This window comes from Varanus komodoensis, unplaced genomic scaffold (genome assembly GCF_004798865.1).
Source record: "Varanus komodoensis strain SLA01 unplaced genomic scaffold, ASM479886v1 scaffold42, whole genome shotgun sequence".
NCBI lineage: Eukaryota > Metazoa > Chordata > Lepidosauria > Squamata > Varanidae > Varanus > Varanus komodoensis.
In genome coordinates this window covers 1,576,531-1,593,934 of record NW_025335972.1, presented here as the reverse complement: position 1 = coordinate 1,593,934, position 17,404 = coordinate 1,576,531, and the positions used below count along the sequence as shown (strand labels likewise).

General features: G+C 46.9%; 2 protein-coding genes across 4 annotated transcripts in view; one reads left to right on the top strand and one right to left on the bottom strand.

Moving 5' to 3' along the window:
• Nucleotides 1-3,756, top strand: part of SRPK3 (SRSF protein kinase 3) — a 34,091-nt gene extending 30,335 nt beyond the window's left edge. For both annotated transcript variants that reach the window (XM_044443758.1, XM_044443759.1), the window contains 2 exons: nt 125-217; nt 1,288-3,756. In XM_044443758.1, coding sequence (XP_044299693.1) covers nt 125-217; nt 1,288-1,472 — 278 coding nt within the window. In that variant the 3' untranslated portion in view covers nt 1,473-3,756. The remainder of the gene's footprint in view (nt 1-124; nt 218-1,287) is intronic.
• Nucleotides 3,757-4,999: 1,243 nt separating this feature from the next.
• IDH3G (isocitrate dehydrogenase (NAD(+)) 3 non-catalytic subunit gamma) lies at nt 5,000-17,314 on the bottom strand. Of its 2 annotated transcripts, none has more exons than XM_044443763.1 (14): nt 17,155-17,314; nt 15,299-15,340; nt 14,757-14,768; nt 12,987-13,084; nt 12,752-12,864; nt 11,498-11,558; nt 10,080-10,212; nt 9,200-9,333; nt 8,755-8,857; nt 8,137-8,283; nt 6,935-7,029; nt 6,524-6,584; nt 5,493-5,588; nt 5,000-5,233 (listed from the first exon to the last, which is right to left on the bottom strand). In XM_044443763.1, exons 1-14 carry the CDS (start codon nt 17,221-17,223, stop codon nt 5,231-5,233), a joined length of 1,167 nt encoding a protein of 388 aa, XP_044299698.1. In that variant the 5' UTR covers nt 17,224-17,314; the 3' UTR covers nt 5,000-5,230. The 2 variants fall into 2 exon arrangements, with proteins under 2 accessions (XP_044299698.1, XP_044299699.1); XM_044443764.1 differs by lacking the exon at nt 17,155-17,314 and adding an exon at nt 16,755-16,773.
• Nucleotides 17,315-17,404: the final 90 nt, after the last annotated feature.

The window sequence follows — 17,404 nt, the reverse complement described above, 5'->3', positions numbered from 1 at the left end:
ACAGCCCAAGTTCTTCCCTGCTGATCAGCTGTACCATGGATGGAGTATTGGGGGTGATGCTGTGGCAGCAGTGGGGCAGCCTTCCCTTCAAGGCCCCATGGCTCTGACACTTTCCCTCTTTCAGATCACATTGCGCACATTGTTGAGTTACTGGGAGATATCCCTCCCCACTTTGCTCTTTCGGGACGCTATTCACGGGAGTACTTCAATCGGCGAGGTGAGCTGGGAAATGTCATGTCTCTTTGTTGATCTGGAGGAGGCATGTTCCTGACCTGTATGTTCCAAGCCTTTCTGTGGGAGTGAGGTTGTGAGAGAGGACCCTGGGTACAGCAGAACCAAGTACTGGACGAAAGGGCCATTAAAGCCCGAGGCTTATGCGAGTAGGGCGGCATATAAGTTCTCCAAATGAATGAATGAATGAATGTTGCACACCACGGAGTCTGCTGTGGGCTTTCTGTACCCACCAGCAGTAAATTTCCTGAAGGTTACAACAGTTCAGGGTGGTGGATTCCAGAGTCCAGTTGATTTCATGAACAAGCAATCTATGTTCCACCACACAATTAATTGCTGGATTAATTGGCACCATTCTGCTGCCCATTCCTTCCCTTCCAATATGGAACACAATTCAGCAGGATGTGCTCTTGTGCAGAACTCCTGCTTGTTCGAGCGCGTAGAAGAGTGATGCACACAGTAGCTTAGATCGGTATGGCCAGTGCACCATGAATCATCACAGGGCCTCCTGTGGTCAGGCCCAAGCTGCTACTTCCTTCGTCCTGAGGACCCCAGTGTCTATTTTATTTTGTAAAGTGCAAGTTTCCAGCCTTTTTGTCTGAAAAGAGACACTTGAAAATGCCTGGGCAGTGCCTGCTGAATAGTGGCCCATGTTCAGAAGTTAATGCTTTAGTGTCCTGCACAAGTCTTTGCCCTTTCCTGTAGCCAGCATAAGCTGCAATCAAATACCCAATAAGAGAGGGCATGCAAACTCGCTGAATATGCACATGCTGTAAAGTGTTATTTTTCAGTATGAAATATGAGGGGTCTTCAAAAAGTTTCTGCACTTTTATATTTTATATTTTTTTGCTGATGGCATTAAAAAGTTGGTATGACGTGGGGAAAATGCATCACAAAGAAAGGTGACTATGTAGAAAAGTAATGTAATTTGTTTTTGAAATTCTTAACATACAGAGTTAAAAGAAAGTGTGGAAACGTTTTGAAGAACCCTCGTACAAAAAGCTCTCATCTTTGGCTGTCCCCAGTCTTTGACTCTCTGTTGCCTTTCTTCCCCAGGGGAACTGCGCCACATTAAGAACCTGAAGCACTGGGGCCTCTATGAGGTCCTGGTGGAGAAATATGAGTGGCCCCTTGAGCAGGCTGCCCAGTTCACAGATTTCCTGCTGCCCATGATGGAGTACATCCCCGAAGAGCGTGCCACGGCGGCCCAGTGTCTGGAGCATCCATGGCTCCACTCCTAGGACTAACTGTCCAGACCAAGTGCTTGGTGAAGTAAGGGCCTCTAGCCCTTGTGGATCACCTTGGCGCAGCACCTCGTGCTGTCCCTGGCGTGAAGGGAGGAGGCCTTGTTCTTTCCACGGTTCCTGCCACTAAGCGGAGGCCATTCCAGGATAGGGGGCAGGAGGCTGGTTTCATGGCAGGGAGGGGCTGGAGGGCTGGACATGGAACCCCAGAACCCATTTCTGAAGCACAGCCAGAAGTTTTCCCAACCCCTCACCACTTCTTTTCAGAGAAGTTGCCTTCTTGGTGCTTTCAACGGTCATCTTGCCAGGTGCCCTTGACTGACGCCAATAGTTTTTAATTAGTCTGGGAACTCCTCGCAAGAGTGTGTGTGTGCGTGTGCACGCATGTGCATCCCCCCTTTTAGGGCAGAAGGAACAAAGGCTCCTGCCTTTCCTAACCCCTGTTGGCATGCTAGTGAGAAGTGGTAGGGAAGGAAAAGATTGCAGCAGGTGTCTGTGAGGTGCAGGTTAAATACATGGATACAGTTTGGAAGGTGAACTGGAAGATGTTCCTGAGTGTTTGAGCAAGAAGTTGGAGGTGATGGTGTGACCTCTTAAGTTTGAGTCCCCAGCCTGAAATGGCACAGGCGCCATGTAGTTCTGGTGGGTGCCCTCCAAACTTCCATACCAAGGAGGCTTGGGGCATTCTTGAACCAAAACTGTTTTGCAAGCAGTTGAATTTGCGCAACCTGATAAGGCCTTGGGATAGGATCTCTATGGTAGAAGCAGTGGGAGGGGCAAAAAAGGGCAGCAGTGGGTAGGTAGCAAAGTGGGACGGGGGAGGGATTCCTGTTCCAAGCTGACTCTCGCCCAGAGACTGGATCTAACTGTACGTACATGCATTTGCTGGAAGACTCCCCAGAGTGGTGATCAACCCTTTTCTATTCCACAGATATTTGAGTCCTGTTTCCCACTGCCTAGACATATAAATCATAAATAATGCTGCAGTCCCTAATACGTATGTTTTACATTAGCCAAAGGCTGAGTTGTAAGCAGCCATGCAAAAGCTGATATTCCAACCATCACAACTTTAAAAACAAGTTGCCAGCCCTCATTATGAAAAATACATTTTTGCAAATTGGTAAGTGATTTTTTTTTCTTTTCAACCAAGCCGAACTTTTTGTACCTTGGAGAAGTAAGGTTGTCTCTGGTTAACTTTTATTCCTGTGCTGCCCATTTCCTTCATCAGTACAGTTGTTGCCCCACTTTTTGCGACTGGTGGGGAGCAACAATGCTCATAGCCAAGCTATTTGCAGAATGTATTTCAAGCCTTATCCCTAGCTGGAAAAAGGAGGATATTAGCTGTATATTGTTTGAGCTTGTGTGGTTACCCTCTAACTCCCTCCTTCCCTGTGGATGTACAGGAAAGGCAGAACTGTTACCATTTCAAGTGGCTGCTACAACCACCCCATTAATATTTTTGACACTTTTGCTACATGTGGTCAGCTTTTAATTATTTTTTAAGGCAGAGAGAACAGCTGCTCCAGAAAGCTTAGCTCAGGATGAGCAAAATGTTCAGGCTACTTTGTGCCTTCAAGAAGGAGCCTATCTACTGTTTGTGATGAAGGACTGAGTGAGGATGAGAGGGCTCCTTGGCCATTCCCTAAAATAGTTTGGACTCAAAAAAGAACTATGACTAAAGGAAAGACACAGAGGGCTAAAAATACTTAGTGGCAGGCATAAACCCAAGGTTCCAGTCTCTTCTACCAGGGGGACATCTGGTCGGATCCAACACAATTTAACTAAACTTAAGTCCCATTGATTTCAGTACAAAATAGGGTCAACTAAGTTAACCAGAATCCAATCTGTAGTACTGGAACCAAGGAATAATATTTCAGCAGAAGTAGATCTGGAGCTTCTCGGACAGCCTTCCCCGACCTGGTGCCCCCCACAGTTCCCATCATTCCCAGGCTGATTGCAATGCAAACACCTTTGGAGGGCAGCAGGGTGAGGAAGGCTGTTCATGGGTATGGAGCCATCTGGGTACAATGTTATTTAAGAGGAGTGTCTTTAAACCAAAGTTGGGTTGCAGGAAACCAGGCCTAAGGAAAGGGAGACAAGACTTTTTCCTTGCACTTCAGTCTCTTTCATGCAAAGCCATAGCCTTGGTGTTGGGTGTGGCCTGTGTGTGCTCATGTCCAGGGAGAAAGAGTGTGTGCGCGTGTGGCTGTTTTGAACCCACCCCCTCCCCGTGCTGTTGCAGGGATTAAATTCAAGAATTTTCATTAAAACATTTGCAGTAGCCTTTGCCTCTTCTTTTCTAAGGCCAAGTTATGTTTAAGAATACCATGGCAGGGAAGAACCCAGTCAGGAACAGGTTCTTAACTCTTGTGAGGGTAAAGGGATGGAGCTTTTTACTCTTTCTCTGAAGTGAAGTACTGTGGTTATTCTGGTATTACATTTTAATGCATTGCTGTGGAAGTAAAGCAGATCTGTGAGCAGTGCTGGAAAAGGACAGTGGAATCTTAGAATTCAGCAGCCTGAAGCTGTCCATTTTGCCATTGAAAAGAGAATTCATGCTTCTTTTAAAGAACCACTCAGTTCAACAGGGCCCAGATGAGCAACAAAATGCACCACTTATAGATGCACAAGTTTGCTGCAGGCATAATTCTTCATTGTGGTCTCTGTGCATCACATGTATATGGGTGCTGTGCCCTGCACAGTGCCTGTTTTCGGTTGCTAAATAGAAGGGCAAATTTCTAGGCCTTATGGCTATAAGGAATGGGGTACAGCTTTCGTATCCTGCAGTTCCTTGGTGCTCTCCACTGCTAACAGAAGTGCAAGACCAGGCACACTGAGAAATCTTCTGCCTCTTGAAAAATATCCACTCCCTTAGAGCAAAACTTCCTTCCTTCCACACTGAAACTATTAACTGCATAGTTTCATTAAGAGATGGTTACCTGACATCATCTGGGAGGCCAAAGCATTATTCCAAGCCCTGCTCCATCTGCAACTGGGCCTCACACAGGGCAGAAAGGGGTGTGCTGCCTGACAGGCTGTATGCACATTCCTGGTCGCGTCCCAACCTACTTCCCTCTCTAACTCTTACCCAGAAGGCCATCTAGGTGGCAGGATGTGGCAGGTGCATCTTATTCCATGCACAGGATGCATGTAAACCTCCATGCTTAGAGGCTTACATGCATCAAAGGCATGGGACATGGCTTGTGTTATGAAAGTTAAGCCTGAAAAGTAAGCGTGCCTTTTTGTAGTTGATTGGGCAAAGCATAGCCATCAAAAAACTAGCGTTTTTAACACACTCGGGTACCTTGAAATTAAGCAACTGCTTCCTTACAAAACCAGGTATTCCTAATTTTTTAATTGTTGCTATTCTGCCCTTGCTTGCAGATTCGTTCAGTAAAACTCACTAGTTGCCCCCCCCCCCACACAAATCGTACCCCAAACCCTTCTGCTTTTTTCCCTCATCCTGACAATCCATTTTCCAACACGAGTCAGCCTAAAAGCAAGAGACAGGCATAAACATGAGAGACCTCACTATGACATTTATTTCCTATGGGGAGGTGGGGAGAAACTGTCAATTTGCACACTATGTACAAAAGATGGAGATTGTGCTTTAATAACTTGTAATGGAAGGGACAGCTCCATTTGCTAAAAGAAGGGTCACTCCACTCTCTTTCGTGGACGTGGCAGCAGGGAATTGGTTTCATTGCGGCTGGTGTGGGAAAACTCCTTTGTTGCTGCCCTTATGATTCAGGATATCACTAATAGAGAAAACAAAAGAACAATCCATTGACCAGCATGAGCAGTTTGGAAATAAGATCATTTTTCCTCTCATTCTGTCTAATCACACTTATAATTCTTAATCACACTTATACTCACACTTATCTCCCTACTCAAATTCCCATCATAAAAGTGGCTTTCGCTGTGCTCAATGCAGGAAGGCTTCTCTTCCTCAATACCTACCACAAACCACATTTCCCCCTCCCCACCCCAAGAGTGGAATGCTGCTGCCTTCTTCACCTGTGCCACGCTAGGGCTGGCATTGATGATCTGCTTCAGAATTGACTGTACAGCTGCTGAAGTTGTTCCCTGGCCCCCAATATCTGGTGTATGAGTCTGGAGACAAGAAAGAAAAAAGTTCCATGAGAAACAGTTCCAACCACTCTTGCTCCAATCAAATAATTGTCTCCAGCATTTTCAGAATCCGGCTCGACCTTTAGCCTAAAAATACAGTTGGAGATTCCCTTCTCAATTATTTTACCATATATTTGTATGGTGAAAGTGCTGCTACTGTGAACCAGCTAAAGTTATCCTATGTTTCCATGCTCTTGGAAACCCACAGAACTAAAGGTCGAGGGATGTGTGTGCACTAAGATCTCACCTGGTTTAAAAAATCATTAACCATCATAACTTCTGCAAAAGAAATATTTATAAAGCCACCACAGGTTTGTGGTATAAACAGGCTGTGTACCCCTACGGCAAGGCCAGTTAGAATGCAATTGCTAAGCGACAAGGTCTTGACTTCCCCAGATTTGTGTGTGTGTGCATTTGCCAGTCCGCGTGGCTGCTGGCCCAGCCTCCTCAGAGTAGCCCCATCAGCTTTGTGCCACCACTGCCCCTCATGCCAAGTGTCAGAAGCAGCAGCCTATTCCTCCTGAAGTGGGGCTTCTCTTCAAGGTCCAGGCATAGCTATCCTATGGGGAGCGAGGACTTGAGGCAGAAAAGCTGCCTTTTCCTTTGCCCTGCCTGCTCTCCTGAGCTGAGCAGAAGATGGGGAGAGGCACAGATTTTCTCATTGCATTTGCTAGTTCTTGGGGAATGGTTACAACTTGTGTTTTAAGAGCATCTCAAACATACACAGCAATGACCACACAGGTTTTGGGTTCCCCTCCAGACTGAATAGCAAACTAGCATAAGAAGTTCTACAGTGGATTTCAAGCCCTCTGCTGATATGTAAAGGCCCAAGGGAGAGGCGCCCAGTCACTCTATATCTGAGAAACTCCTCATATTCCCAGTGTTTCATTTATTATTAGGAGACTGGAGCAACTTACATCTGCATCATCCATGGAGGCCAGGACTGCTTTGCGGATCACAGATGCGTAGCTGTGCAATCTGTAATGAACAACAAACCCAAGGGGTGTCTGGCGTGCCCAAATACAGTATGCTGCCCCACTGCCACCTGCATTCTTACGTTAGCTGGGATATATGTTCTAACCCATGTTTAGCCCGCCTGTCTTCTAAGGAGCTCTGGGCAGAATAGGGAATGCTCACATTTTCTCCTCAGAACAGCCTTGTAGGGTACATCGGTCTTTCACCACCTCCCACTCCAATGTCACCCAGGAAATGTTGCCACCAAAATGAAATGTGAAGCCAGCTGTTGCAGCTAGGAGCTGAACTAATTGGGCCTTGAAGGGAAGCACACGGCTGCAGCCGGGATGGGGAGAGAGGGCTCAGACACATACTTGAGGTGATCCAGCATCATACAGCTGGCAAGCAACATGGCTGTAGGGTTGGCGATGTTCTTGCCCGCAATGCTCTTGCCAGTATTGCGTGTGGCCTGGAGAGAGAAGCGGGGAGAAACAGAGGCGATGTGTTAGCCACTGAACTACATGAGCCGTGGAACAAGGCTGTTTCCAAAACTCAAGAGACTCTCTCGTGCTACATTTTTTCAAACTCATCTGCTCTCCACTGCTTCCAGACAATGCTAAAAAGATGCTAGGATGCCAGCCTCACCCGTCATCACAGCCTCACTGAGAGATCCCTTCTCCAGTTACATGGCTGCCAATCGCAATTTGAGGGTCCAGCTGAGAGGAGATGCTCAGGGCTGCCCTCCCCCCCCAAAACATGGGGCCCAGAACAATCGAGCACCCCACCTGCTTCTACAACTCAGGTGCCAATTCTGAGGACATCTAAATTTTATGTCTAGGTAACTGACTTCCACCTCCACTTTTTAAGCTTCTTTGCCCATGGTCAAATCTTATATTGCAGGATCCTTGGGACAGAGGCCTATTGCTGTCCCACTCCATGCTGTAAAGAAGAGGTGAGCAACCTTTTCTACCTGGCAGATCCCATGGGGTGCCAGGTGCCCACTGGGCTGCAGGGAAGAGAGATGGGCTCCCTGAGCTGGCAGGCTGCCAAGAGCAGTCAAAGGCTACACAGGGCATGTTGCCTGCCTTTGCTGCATAAACAGTTCTGCATTGCAATGATGCCACTGGCAACAAGAAGAGTTGCAAGTGAAATTGCAAATATCCTCAGGATCCTGTGTCCAGCTTGCAAACCTCAGCTTCGAACTGTCCTCCTCTCCACTACATTGTGTATCTGGCCCTATCACTGCACACACCCGAGCTGGTTTCCAATCCTGTTGAAGATGGAATCCTGCTTGGCCTTAACCCTACTTAAGGCTGGTGCTAATCTTGTATCTCACCATAGTTAAGACAGGTGTGGAAAATGGTCCAGAGCAAAGAATGTAGTCCTGTTGCCTGCTTTCAATCTCTTAATTACAGTAAAGAACACCCCACACAATTAAGTTTGCACAAGCCCATAAGGAAAACATTTGGTCAGTTGGCAACTACATGTTCCTGCCCGTGTCATCACCCACCCCACACTTTACCAGAACATTTGATATCTATCCCTCTCAAAATCTCAACGTCATTCTAGTCCTCACCGTTTCAAAAACTGCATAGTCGCGTCCATAGTTTGCTCCTGGTACTAGGCCTGGGCCCCCAACCAGTCCAGCACAGACATTGTTCACAATGTTGCCATAGAGATTAGGCATAACCATAACATCAAACTGCTGCGGGCGGGACACCAGCTAGAGATTCAAAGAAAGTAGTGAGAGCAACGTGGATGGCTGCTATGAAAGTCCTCTCTCAGCCAACCCAGTCAGAAATAAATGTGTTTCAGGTCTACCCAATATCATGCATAAAGGCTCTCTGAATTTAAATCATTCCAGTGAATGTTACTTCAATCTCCTTTATCTCCAAGGAATTCTATATTGCTTTGATCACAAGAAAATGCAACAGTCAGTCCTACTGACTGCAGAGAGGATAATACCAATGGTCTGTGGGCACAGACCAGTGGGACCAACACCTGTGCTCATTTTCTGGGCTCTGCACATAAGGTTTGTGGATTTGGGAAAAACTGGAAAATTGGGAGAGGCTACTGGAGAAATTTGAAGGGCAATTCTGTACTGTCAGAGCAAATGAAAACCAAGGTTGGATTTTCTTCATATAAGGCTTACGAGACTGCAGATGGGCATGAAACCAGGCCAGCGTCACAGTACCTGCATTGTGGTGTTGTCAACAATCATGCTGTCGAAGGTGATGTTTGGGTAGCTGGCCGCAACCTCTTTGCAGCACTGCAGGAAGAGACCATCCCCCAGCTTCCTTTACAGGAGGACAAAGAAGGGGTGTCAGCAAAGAAGATGGCCAGCCTGCTGTAGAGTTGCCACCCGCAGCAGAGGAAGCCCTGTGGGGTCCTGGACAAGTGCAGGAAGCTCAGCAGAGCTGCTCAAAGCACAGAACTGAGCCAGTTTCCCTGCCTGCTCCTGACCGCATGGCCTAGGAGGAAAATGCTCCCAAGACCCAGTAGCCCATATCACACAGGCATCAGAACTGGAAGCATCTTCAGCTGAGCTAGAGAATTCCCATTCCTTTCCCACACAATTGCTTCGCATCCCCAGATACTAAGAAATGTAAAAAAACCCACTACATGTGTCCATGACCTACATGATGTTGGCCTTGTGGACGGCAGTCACCTTCTTGCGACCGGTCTCATGCGCCAGCTTGAAGGCGTACTCAGCAATGCGCAGTGACTTGGTCTTGGTGATGATCTTCAGGCTCTCCACTACACCAGATACACTCTGTGGAGAGTGCCATCATCAGCATCCCTGGAGCTCCCTCCAGCCCCAGGACTGAAGAACCGGAGGCTAGGCAGGACGGGGTACCTACTAGGCATGACCTCTGCAAAGCTGGCCAGAGAGGACCACTGTCTTTAGACACCAAACTCTTTGCTTGTGTCTTTCCCCTCCAAAATATCTGCCATATGTAATTTCCAAGGGAGGACCTAGATTTAATGCAGCCGGAGCTGTGGGCTCTGCACCTGCCCATCTCTCAGCCCCATGCAGCAAGGCAAAAATCAAACGGCTCTTGCCTTCATGAGCAGAACCCTCATGCACTGAAGCACAAGTGCTCACTCGTTTGCCTTGCTTTGGCAGCTGCTTCTAAGAGGTGCATGGGGAAACTGCGTGGCTGTTCACACTGTTAAAGATCAGCTTCTTGACTTGGGTAGGAGAAAGCACTTGGAGGTGCACCATAAGGAGAGGCACCCTGGAGACCGGGAGGAGGAGCGACCGAGGCCAGACTGAGCTCCCGCACTGCCAGCTGCCAGCCCCTATGCAGAATATTATGAACAGTGGAAGGTCACCTGCTGTACGGTGACGCACCCTCCCATTCCCATCCTTCAACACCCACTGCAGAGCTGTCATAAGCTGGGAGCAGGCGTGCCACAGGAGGCACTCATGAGCCCTCATGCAAAGACGGTCGAGCCCCGGGTGAGGGTGGCCGGGGGATGCCAAAGGCGAGCTTAGCTTCCTCTGCAAACGGGCACCTCGTGCTCCAGGCTGCTGTATTCCCCCTCCGTGTTTTCCCGGACTATCAGGATGTCGATGTCACGGTGCCTGGTTGCCACTCGTGGAAGGCTCTTGCAATGGATCACGTTGGCAAAGAGGTCCAGGTTGGTGCTGTGGAGGCAGAAATGCCAAGGAGCAGGTCAGCAGCACAGACTTCACGCACAAGGCATTTTGGAGGGCACTCGACCCACTCTTCCCCACCGGTAGCCTCAATAAGAGGGTTGTGTTGCTACCAATAGTCCTGCCCTGCTGCGGGAGGACAACCTGTGCCACAGGAAGCAGGCTTTTCCGACATGCCTGGACAGGAGCTGGAGAAGCGGGCACGGGAATACAGGCCTGCACACCCACCTGCCCCTCTTGTGCTGCATGGCGCTCTGCTCAGCAACGAGGAGGAAAGCCTCGCCATGCTGCTACACAGAATGTGCATGGGAGGACACACAAGCCTCGCTCTTAGGACAGGCAGCACTGCCACGCAAGCCACACAGAAATGAAGGACACAGGCACATACATTTTAGCATAACATCTTCCATCCAGTTCCAAGATTCATACTTTTGGCTGTTAATTTTTAAGATTCTGGAGAGAGGCAGAGAGACTGGGAAAGAGCTCCTGGGAAGGACTACTAAGCTGTTGCTTAAGGTTTTGCAGCTTCTTTCCCAGCCCAAACTGTGTGGGCTGCCCAGACCCAGTTTCACTCCAATGACCTTATCAAATATAGCATCATGCAGTCAAGCACTCCCCTACTTTTGCAGAAAAGCAAACTGAGGTCCCTGGAGGTGCCATAAGCTGCACCCTAATGAGTACTAAAAACTTTGGGGAAAAGATACTAGGAAAAGGATTCAAATCTTTCCTAGAAGCTATCCAAGGGCCTCTGTAAGAAATGAAGCACCACCCAGCTTGGTACTCCCAACTCCAGCCACGGCGTTAGCATGGCAAGGGCCATTATTCTGGCCTATCAGTTGCTTGCCAGCAGAACCGGGTACAGGTGATGCAACATGAAGAAAAGCATTGTCCAGGACCCTCCTAATCCTTGAAGAGATGGTGGAGAAAGCAGAAAAGACAGCATGGGACATCAAGCCTCATGAGAAATCAAATGCACAGGGAGAAATGCAATGTACAAGAATCAGCATATGACCCTGCCCCTCAAGCCCAGCCCCTTGTCCAACCCCGACCTCACCTTCTAAGCAGTGTGGTCTGACAGACATGGGTTGTTGCCTGCCAGATGTCTGACATCAGCCCCTTGTTTTTGCAGTCCAAGGCAGTCAACACAAGAACCAGTCTGGTTCATGGAGCTCCTGGTGAGCCACTCTCTGTGACTGGTTAGCTCAAGCTGTGCAGAGCCCAGTGAAAGAAACTCCAAAGCTCTGCCTGCCATTTGGTTAACCTTCTCTCATCTTACCGCAATATGTTGTTCCGGGACTTGTGGGAAGGTGGTAGATTATGGTTTGTCTCGATGTTTCCTATAAAGCCAGGAAGAAAGAACCAGTTAGAAAACGGGACCCATTTCTGGCCCTGGTAAGCAAGATGCAATAAGATGGGCCAGCCTAATAACAGTGTCTGTGCTAATCCTTGTCTTAAGTCTAGGGATAGGAACCCATGATGCACATAGATGTGGATAAACCACCAGAGCTTAGAAATCTGGATATTCAGAATTCCAAACTGTCAACAAATATTCTGAGATTCTGGAGAAAATACACAGTTTGTCAGCTTCTGTCTCTCTATCCATTAAATGGGAATGAGTGGCACCAATCCTCCAGGGAAAATTGCTTTAAGGCATGAGTAATAGCAGAGGCTCCTCAAGCTCGTCTTTTCACATATTGTTACAGCAAAACCAGAATGGGCTCGTTCTAGATGATGAAAAGGAAAGAACTAAAAAATGTCTGTCATCCAAAAAGCATTTGGAAATAAAAAGTCACCCCATGGTCTACCATGAGGAATGCACCATCCATAGTATCAAGGGGCTGTGCATTATTATTCCTAGTAGTAATGCCTATATATGGCATAATACAATAATATCTCTCAGCCTAACGGGCAAGATAGCCATCAGTCCCAACCACCATCAGTCACATGCACCAGCTCACCTTAGAATTAAGCCAGCCACTTTGGAATTAAGACCCCATCGCAGAAAGCAGGAGACAAAAAGGGCACCATTCCACAGGACCAACAGAACACAGACATCGGAACAGGTGTTTCTCCAGTTGTTGTTGGACTGTAATTCCCATCACTCTTAACCACTGATTCTGCTGGCTAGGGCTGATGGGAGTTTCAGTCCACCAGTGACTACCTGTTCCCCATGCCTGCTACAAGCCAATCCACCACTGAGGTTGCAAGCTCCCCGCCACCCCATTTTGCAGTTATGCCCCACAAACACTGAGCTGAGAAAACAAGTGTGGCGCCTGCTTCTGCTTAAAGAACCCATGACCCAACAAGAGTCCCCCACCCCTCTCCTCTGGCTTTTAGCAAGCCCTCTAGCCCATGTGGTACAGTACCCCGGGTCTAGGCCAGACTGTCTTCTGCTCAACAGGCCCTTGCAGCTCCCCACCCACAGTTAGCTGATACACAGGACACTCCAGGTACTTCATCTTTTCAGCCTCCTTTTAGCAGAATGACTCTACTTGCATGACTATGTCCACTGTGAAAAGACCACCATTACCTTTCAAGGCCACACGGTTCCGACGGATGGCCATGAGGGCATTCTTGATGTCCTCTTCAGATGCCTCTGAGCTCACCAGAACTTCTTCAAAATCCACAGGAACACTAGCATGCCTGGTGGAGGGATAAGAGAAGTCTGGGGCAGTCACTGGGAACCTGATCATGGCTCTGTGGGGCATAAGAGGTCTCCATTGATGCACAGGCTTGGAAACTGGGGAGAGGGAGGGAGCTGATACCTGAACAACTCCTTGACATGAAGCATGAGTTCTGGCCCAATGCCATCTCCGGGAATCATGGTGACAGTGTGACGTCCCCCATATTTGGCAGGTGGAGGCTGTAAAAAAAGAGAAATAGGTACAGGGAGACTAGAACAAAATCCAGACATTTCTCATCATCTCCAATTAGCCCCAGATATCCCCAGGACTGCACAATGCACAGAAAAATGGCTAGTAACATCAATCCTAATTTGCCCCTTTCTAGAAAGAAACTTTCCCGTGCTTCTGGTCCAAATTCCTTGGACTGGTGATACAAGGAATAAGACCACAAAAGAAGTTGCCAAGGTTGGAAGAGTGGACATTTAAACAGCAATGAATGTAAAGTAATGCACACTGGGGCAAAAGAATCTTGTCTACACATAACCACTGCTAAACGAGCCAGGAAAGAGATCTCAGAGTTGCATGGCCTCTGAAAACATCAACTATATCTCCAATTGCATGCGCACCTACCTGGGAGTTAGTCCCATGAATTTCTGAGATTTACTTTTGTGTAATGCATGTGTTGTAGCGTCAGATAAGAACAATTCCATGCCCGGAATTATTATATTAAAGAACAGGATTAAAAATAAACCAGTCATTATCCTAAAGGCATGATATAACCTATACACCTGGAACACTCAGGGAGAGTCCTTAGCTAATGCGGCAGGACTATTGAATAAACAAAACAGTTTGGACTAATCTGGATCGCTAGAGAATATTGAGAAGAATGTTGCGAAGAGAAAAACAAAGGGAAGGCCAAAGACACTGATTTAGCGGCTGGGGTATGTTCTATATTAGGGAAAAAAACATTTGGGATCTTCCTTATAGTTTAGAAAGGCTGGGAAACAGAGGTAAGGAGGGACATGACAGAATTTTATAAAATTATGCATAGTGTGATGGGAATGGGGAGATAATTTTCTGCAATCTTTCTCCTGTAAGAGCCTAAGAGCCTTGCTAGATCAGACCCAGGGTCTATCTAGCACACATTCTGTTCACACACTAGCCACCCAGCTGTCCACAAGGCAAACAAGCAGGGCAGAAGAGCAGCAGCACCCTGCTGTCCATGTTCCCCAGGAACTGGCACACATGAGCATGCTGCTTTTGATACATACAGCATATAGCCATCAAGACTGGTTGCCACTGATGGCTCCATGAAACTAGAACTTGGGGGGCTCACCCTACAATATAATGTATAATATAATATAATATAAAGAACAATAAATATAATGGCAACAGGTTCAAGGAAAGCATGTCTTCACACAACACATAACTGATGGAACACAAACTGGCTTGGAAAGGGGGATCAGAAAAATTCATGCAGCAACTAAAGGCATCATGGCCAGTCCTGAACACCAAGGCTCGGGAGTACAGTAGGGGCAGGACTACTGCCTTCAGGCCCTTGGATGATCCACCCAACCACTGAGAAAAACAGGAGTATTCATTTGTTTCCTTATTTACTAGATGTGCTTGTGGTCTGATACAGCACAGGTGTTTCCATTGTTTTTATGACTGTACACTGTATACAAGCAAAGCACATTCTCTGTTGCATATGCAGATCCTACAACCTCAGAACCATACCTATTTCTCACCATTCACTTTTAAGAGAAGCACACAATCAGCCATCACCCCTTGCCCATCACCATCCAGCTCAGGTCTCTTCCAGCCCCTGAATATTTGATAGGTGCAGTTGAGGCCTCTGCATATTGGCTAGAAAGTTAGATTTAGTATTGACAAGGTAGGAAAAATACTTACAATGGTTGTTTGCTGTAGGAGGCATGACAGGAACAGATATTGGGGAAAGAAAAAGATGTATTTAGGCAGCAGTTAGAAAATGCAACCTTAACTAAAAGGCATCTTGACTATTTTGTTAGCCTGGTGTTTCACCATCTCTTATGTCCTTACAGTAGTCCAGGCATCTAAAACAGCTGTAAATGAACCTGCCTCGGCAAGGGGGAAGTGACAGCCAACAACACATGACTGCCCCACTCACTTCAGCATCTCTCTGAAACTAAGGCTGCATAGCAGAAGTGCAGAACCTTAGGCCTGGCAGCTTAATCATGCTACCTGGGACCATAGATGGCCACCCCCCTGCCACCACAACCAGCAATCATCTCTTGGGTTCCAGGCATTTGCAGTTTTCCCCCAATCTGACTGACTAAAATGCCATTCATAGGGTTTACTTATTGGCAGTAAGAACTTTAAAGTAAAATGGCGTGCTGTGTTTGGCTGCACTCCTTTTGCCTTCAGCCCTCAGGCTAAAAGATACTGAATGCTCACACGCAAGCTATACACACCGAGGCCACGTTCCTGCGACTGCCATCTGTTACAGCCTGCACCTGTGAGGAAGAGGTGAAAAATAGGACAGACTAAGGAACAAGATTTGGGAATCTAGAAGGGTATAAATTCTTACAAGAGGGGAATAGGACTTAGCTGGGGTTAAGCACCCTGCTTGGCCCCAGAGAATTCTGGCCTTGAATGAGACTTTGTCATTTCTCTTTGCCAAGCATGGGGTTCAGCACCTGATCTTTTGAACAGTATTCTGATCAGCTGATTTGATTGCATTTTTAAAGCCACCATTTTGTAGAACTGTGCAAAACCTTATGCTAAGCACAAACACCCAAATTAATTCACAGTCAAGCAGTTTTTTAATAAACTGACAGTTGCACATGTTGATCAAAATCAAACTACACACAACAAATACATGTTTGAAAGCACATTCCTTTATCCAAGATCCACTAGTTGAGAAGCATCAGAATTCAGCAGAAGCCCTGTAATGCTCACATGATGCTGGATATGCCATCACCACAAAAAGAAAAAAAATACAATAGTGGAACATTTCAGATATGCCAACAGTGCTATTCTGTAAGCTAAGATATACTGGCAGATAGACTTAAATGGAGCATGTCCGTGGGCAGGACACAGGGAAGCACAATCCTGTAATTCCTTTGCTGCTCCTAGTTATAGTCACATCCTTGTCAATGCTGCAGCTTTACACATTTGGTGTTCTCAGGGTGGTTTCCACAGACACTTGCATTGGTCCCCAAACATGTTTCTGATTTAAATAATGCATTTTATTTTAAACTGAGAGCCTAATATACTGCAAGATAAAAGTGCTGAATTCCAGCAGCAATGTTTATTTCCATGAATATTCTCAGGATTCAGAAAATAAAAATGTTGGGTGGTTGTAGCATAGTGCTTTGTTTTGATGCATGCCCCCGCCCATTCATAGAAGTAAAAAAGGAAAACTCAAGGATGGTACAAAACATTTGGGGAGAACAGAAGGAAGAGAGACAAGGTGTTTTGCCCATGCTGAGCACGAGTTCCTCTGAGAGAATCACAAGTCTGACATGTGAAATAGGTACTAGAGTAGGAAGTGGAGCATTCAAAAGCATCTCAGAATGCAGTCACCATTTCTGTCTTCTACTTAGCTTCTTGGACATGGGTTTGTTTTTTTTAGCCTCACCAGTTTGCCTTCTAGAAAATGGGTACTTGTAATTGTGTATCTACTGGCAGATTTGTGCACGTTCTGCAAGAGATCAGCTTCTTTCTGTATCCCAGATATTTGGTAATACCAACGACACAATTACTTCTCCCACCTACACTCAGTTGCTGAAATGAAGACAGCTCAGTTGAAGGACAGAAAACAGATTCCCAGACTCAGAATGTTCTAAAATGGACTATAGGACGGCATTCAAATACAATCATTCAATGGCATTCCATTCTTTCATTCGAAATGCAAGTCGTTTCTACCTAGATCTTGTTGGTGCATCTCGGGGTTTTTAAAAATACTAACTTCGAAAATAATTAGAAAGCAAAACTTGACATATCCCCATTCCTGATCTGTAGAAGACTCAACACAGCCCTTTAATTCTCGTCTACTGTATCTGCGTAGTCCAATCCTTAAAGCAACTACTCTCACCCCTCTGGAGAATAGACCGCACCAAGGTATCTTTCTGGGAACGCCTCATTCAGAGCATCTACCCAATGGCAGAGCCAAGTTCTCCTTTTGTCCCGCCTACTATTTGTTCTCTAACAAATCAGAAATGCCGCAGTGCCTCTTCCCACCCCCGTGGACAAAACAGAGTGGTCCTGAGTTGCCTTCGCTTCCCACAAGGTCAATGTCACAACCGTAAGCTAGTCGTCCTCTCACCGAACGAGGTGTCAGCAAGACCGGTCTCCAGAGATGCTTAGTGGTATTCAAAACTACCGAAGCTGCCATCCTTGAGTCTCCTTTGGGGGTGGCGGTCCGGATGTACTATTGAAGAAACCTTCACAGCGAGAGTTGCCATAAAATCCCGCGAGAGAGAATGACAGCTTCCCCGCGCGAATAGTAGAAACAGCGCATGGGCAGAAAAGGTTCTCTGACTTCCTGTTACCCCCATTTCAGATAGGGGAAAAGT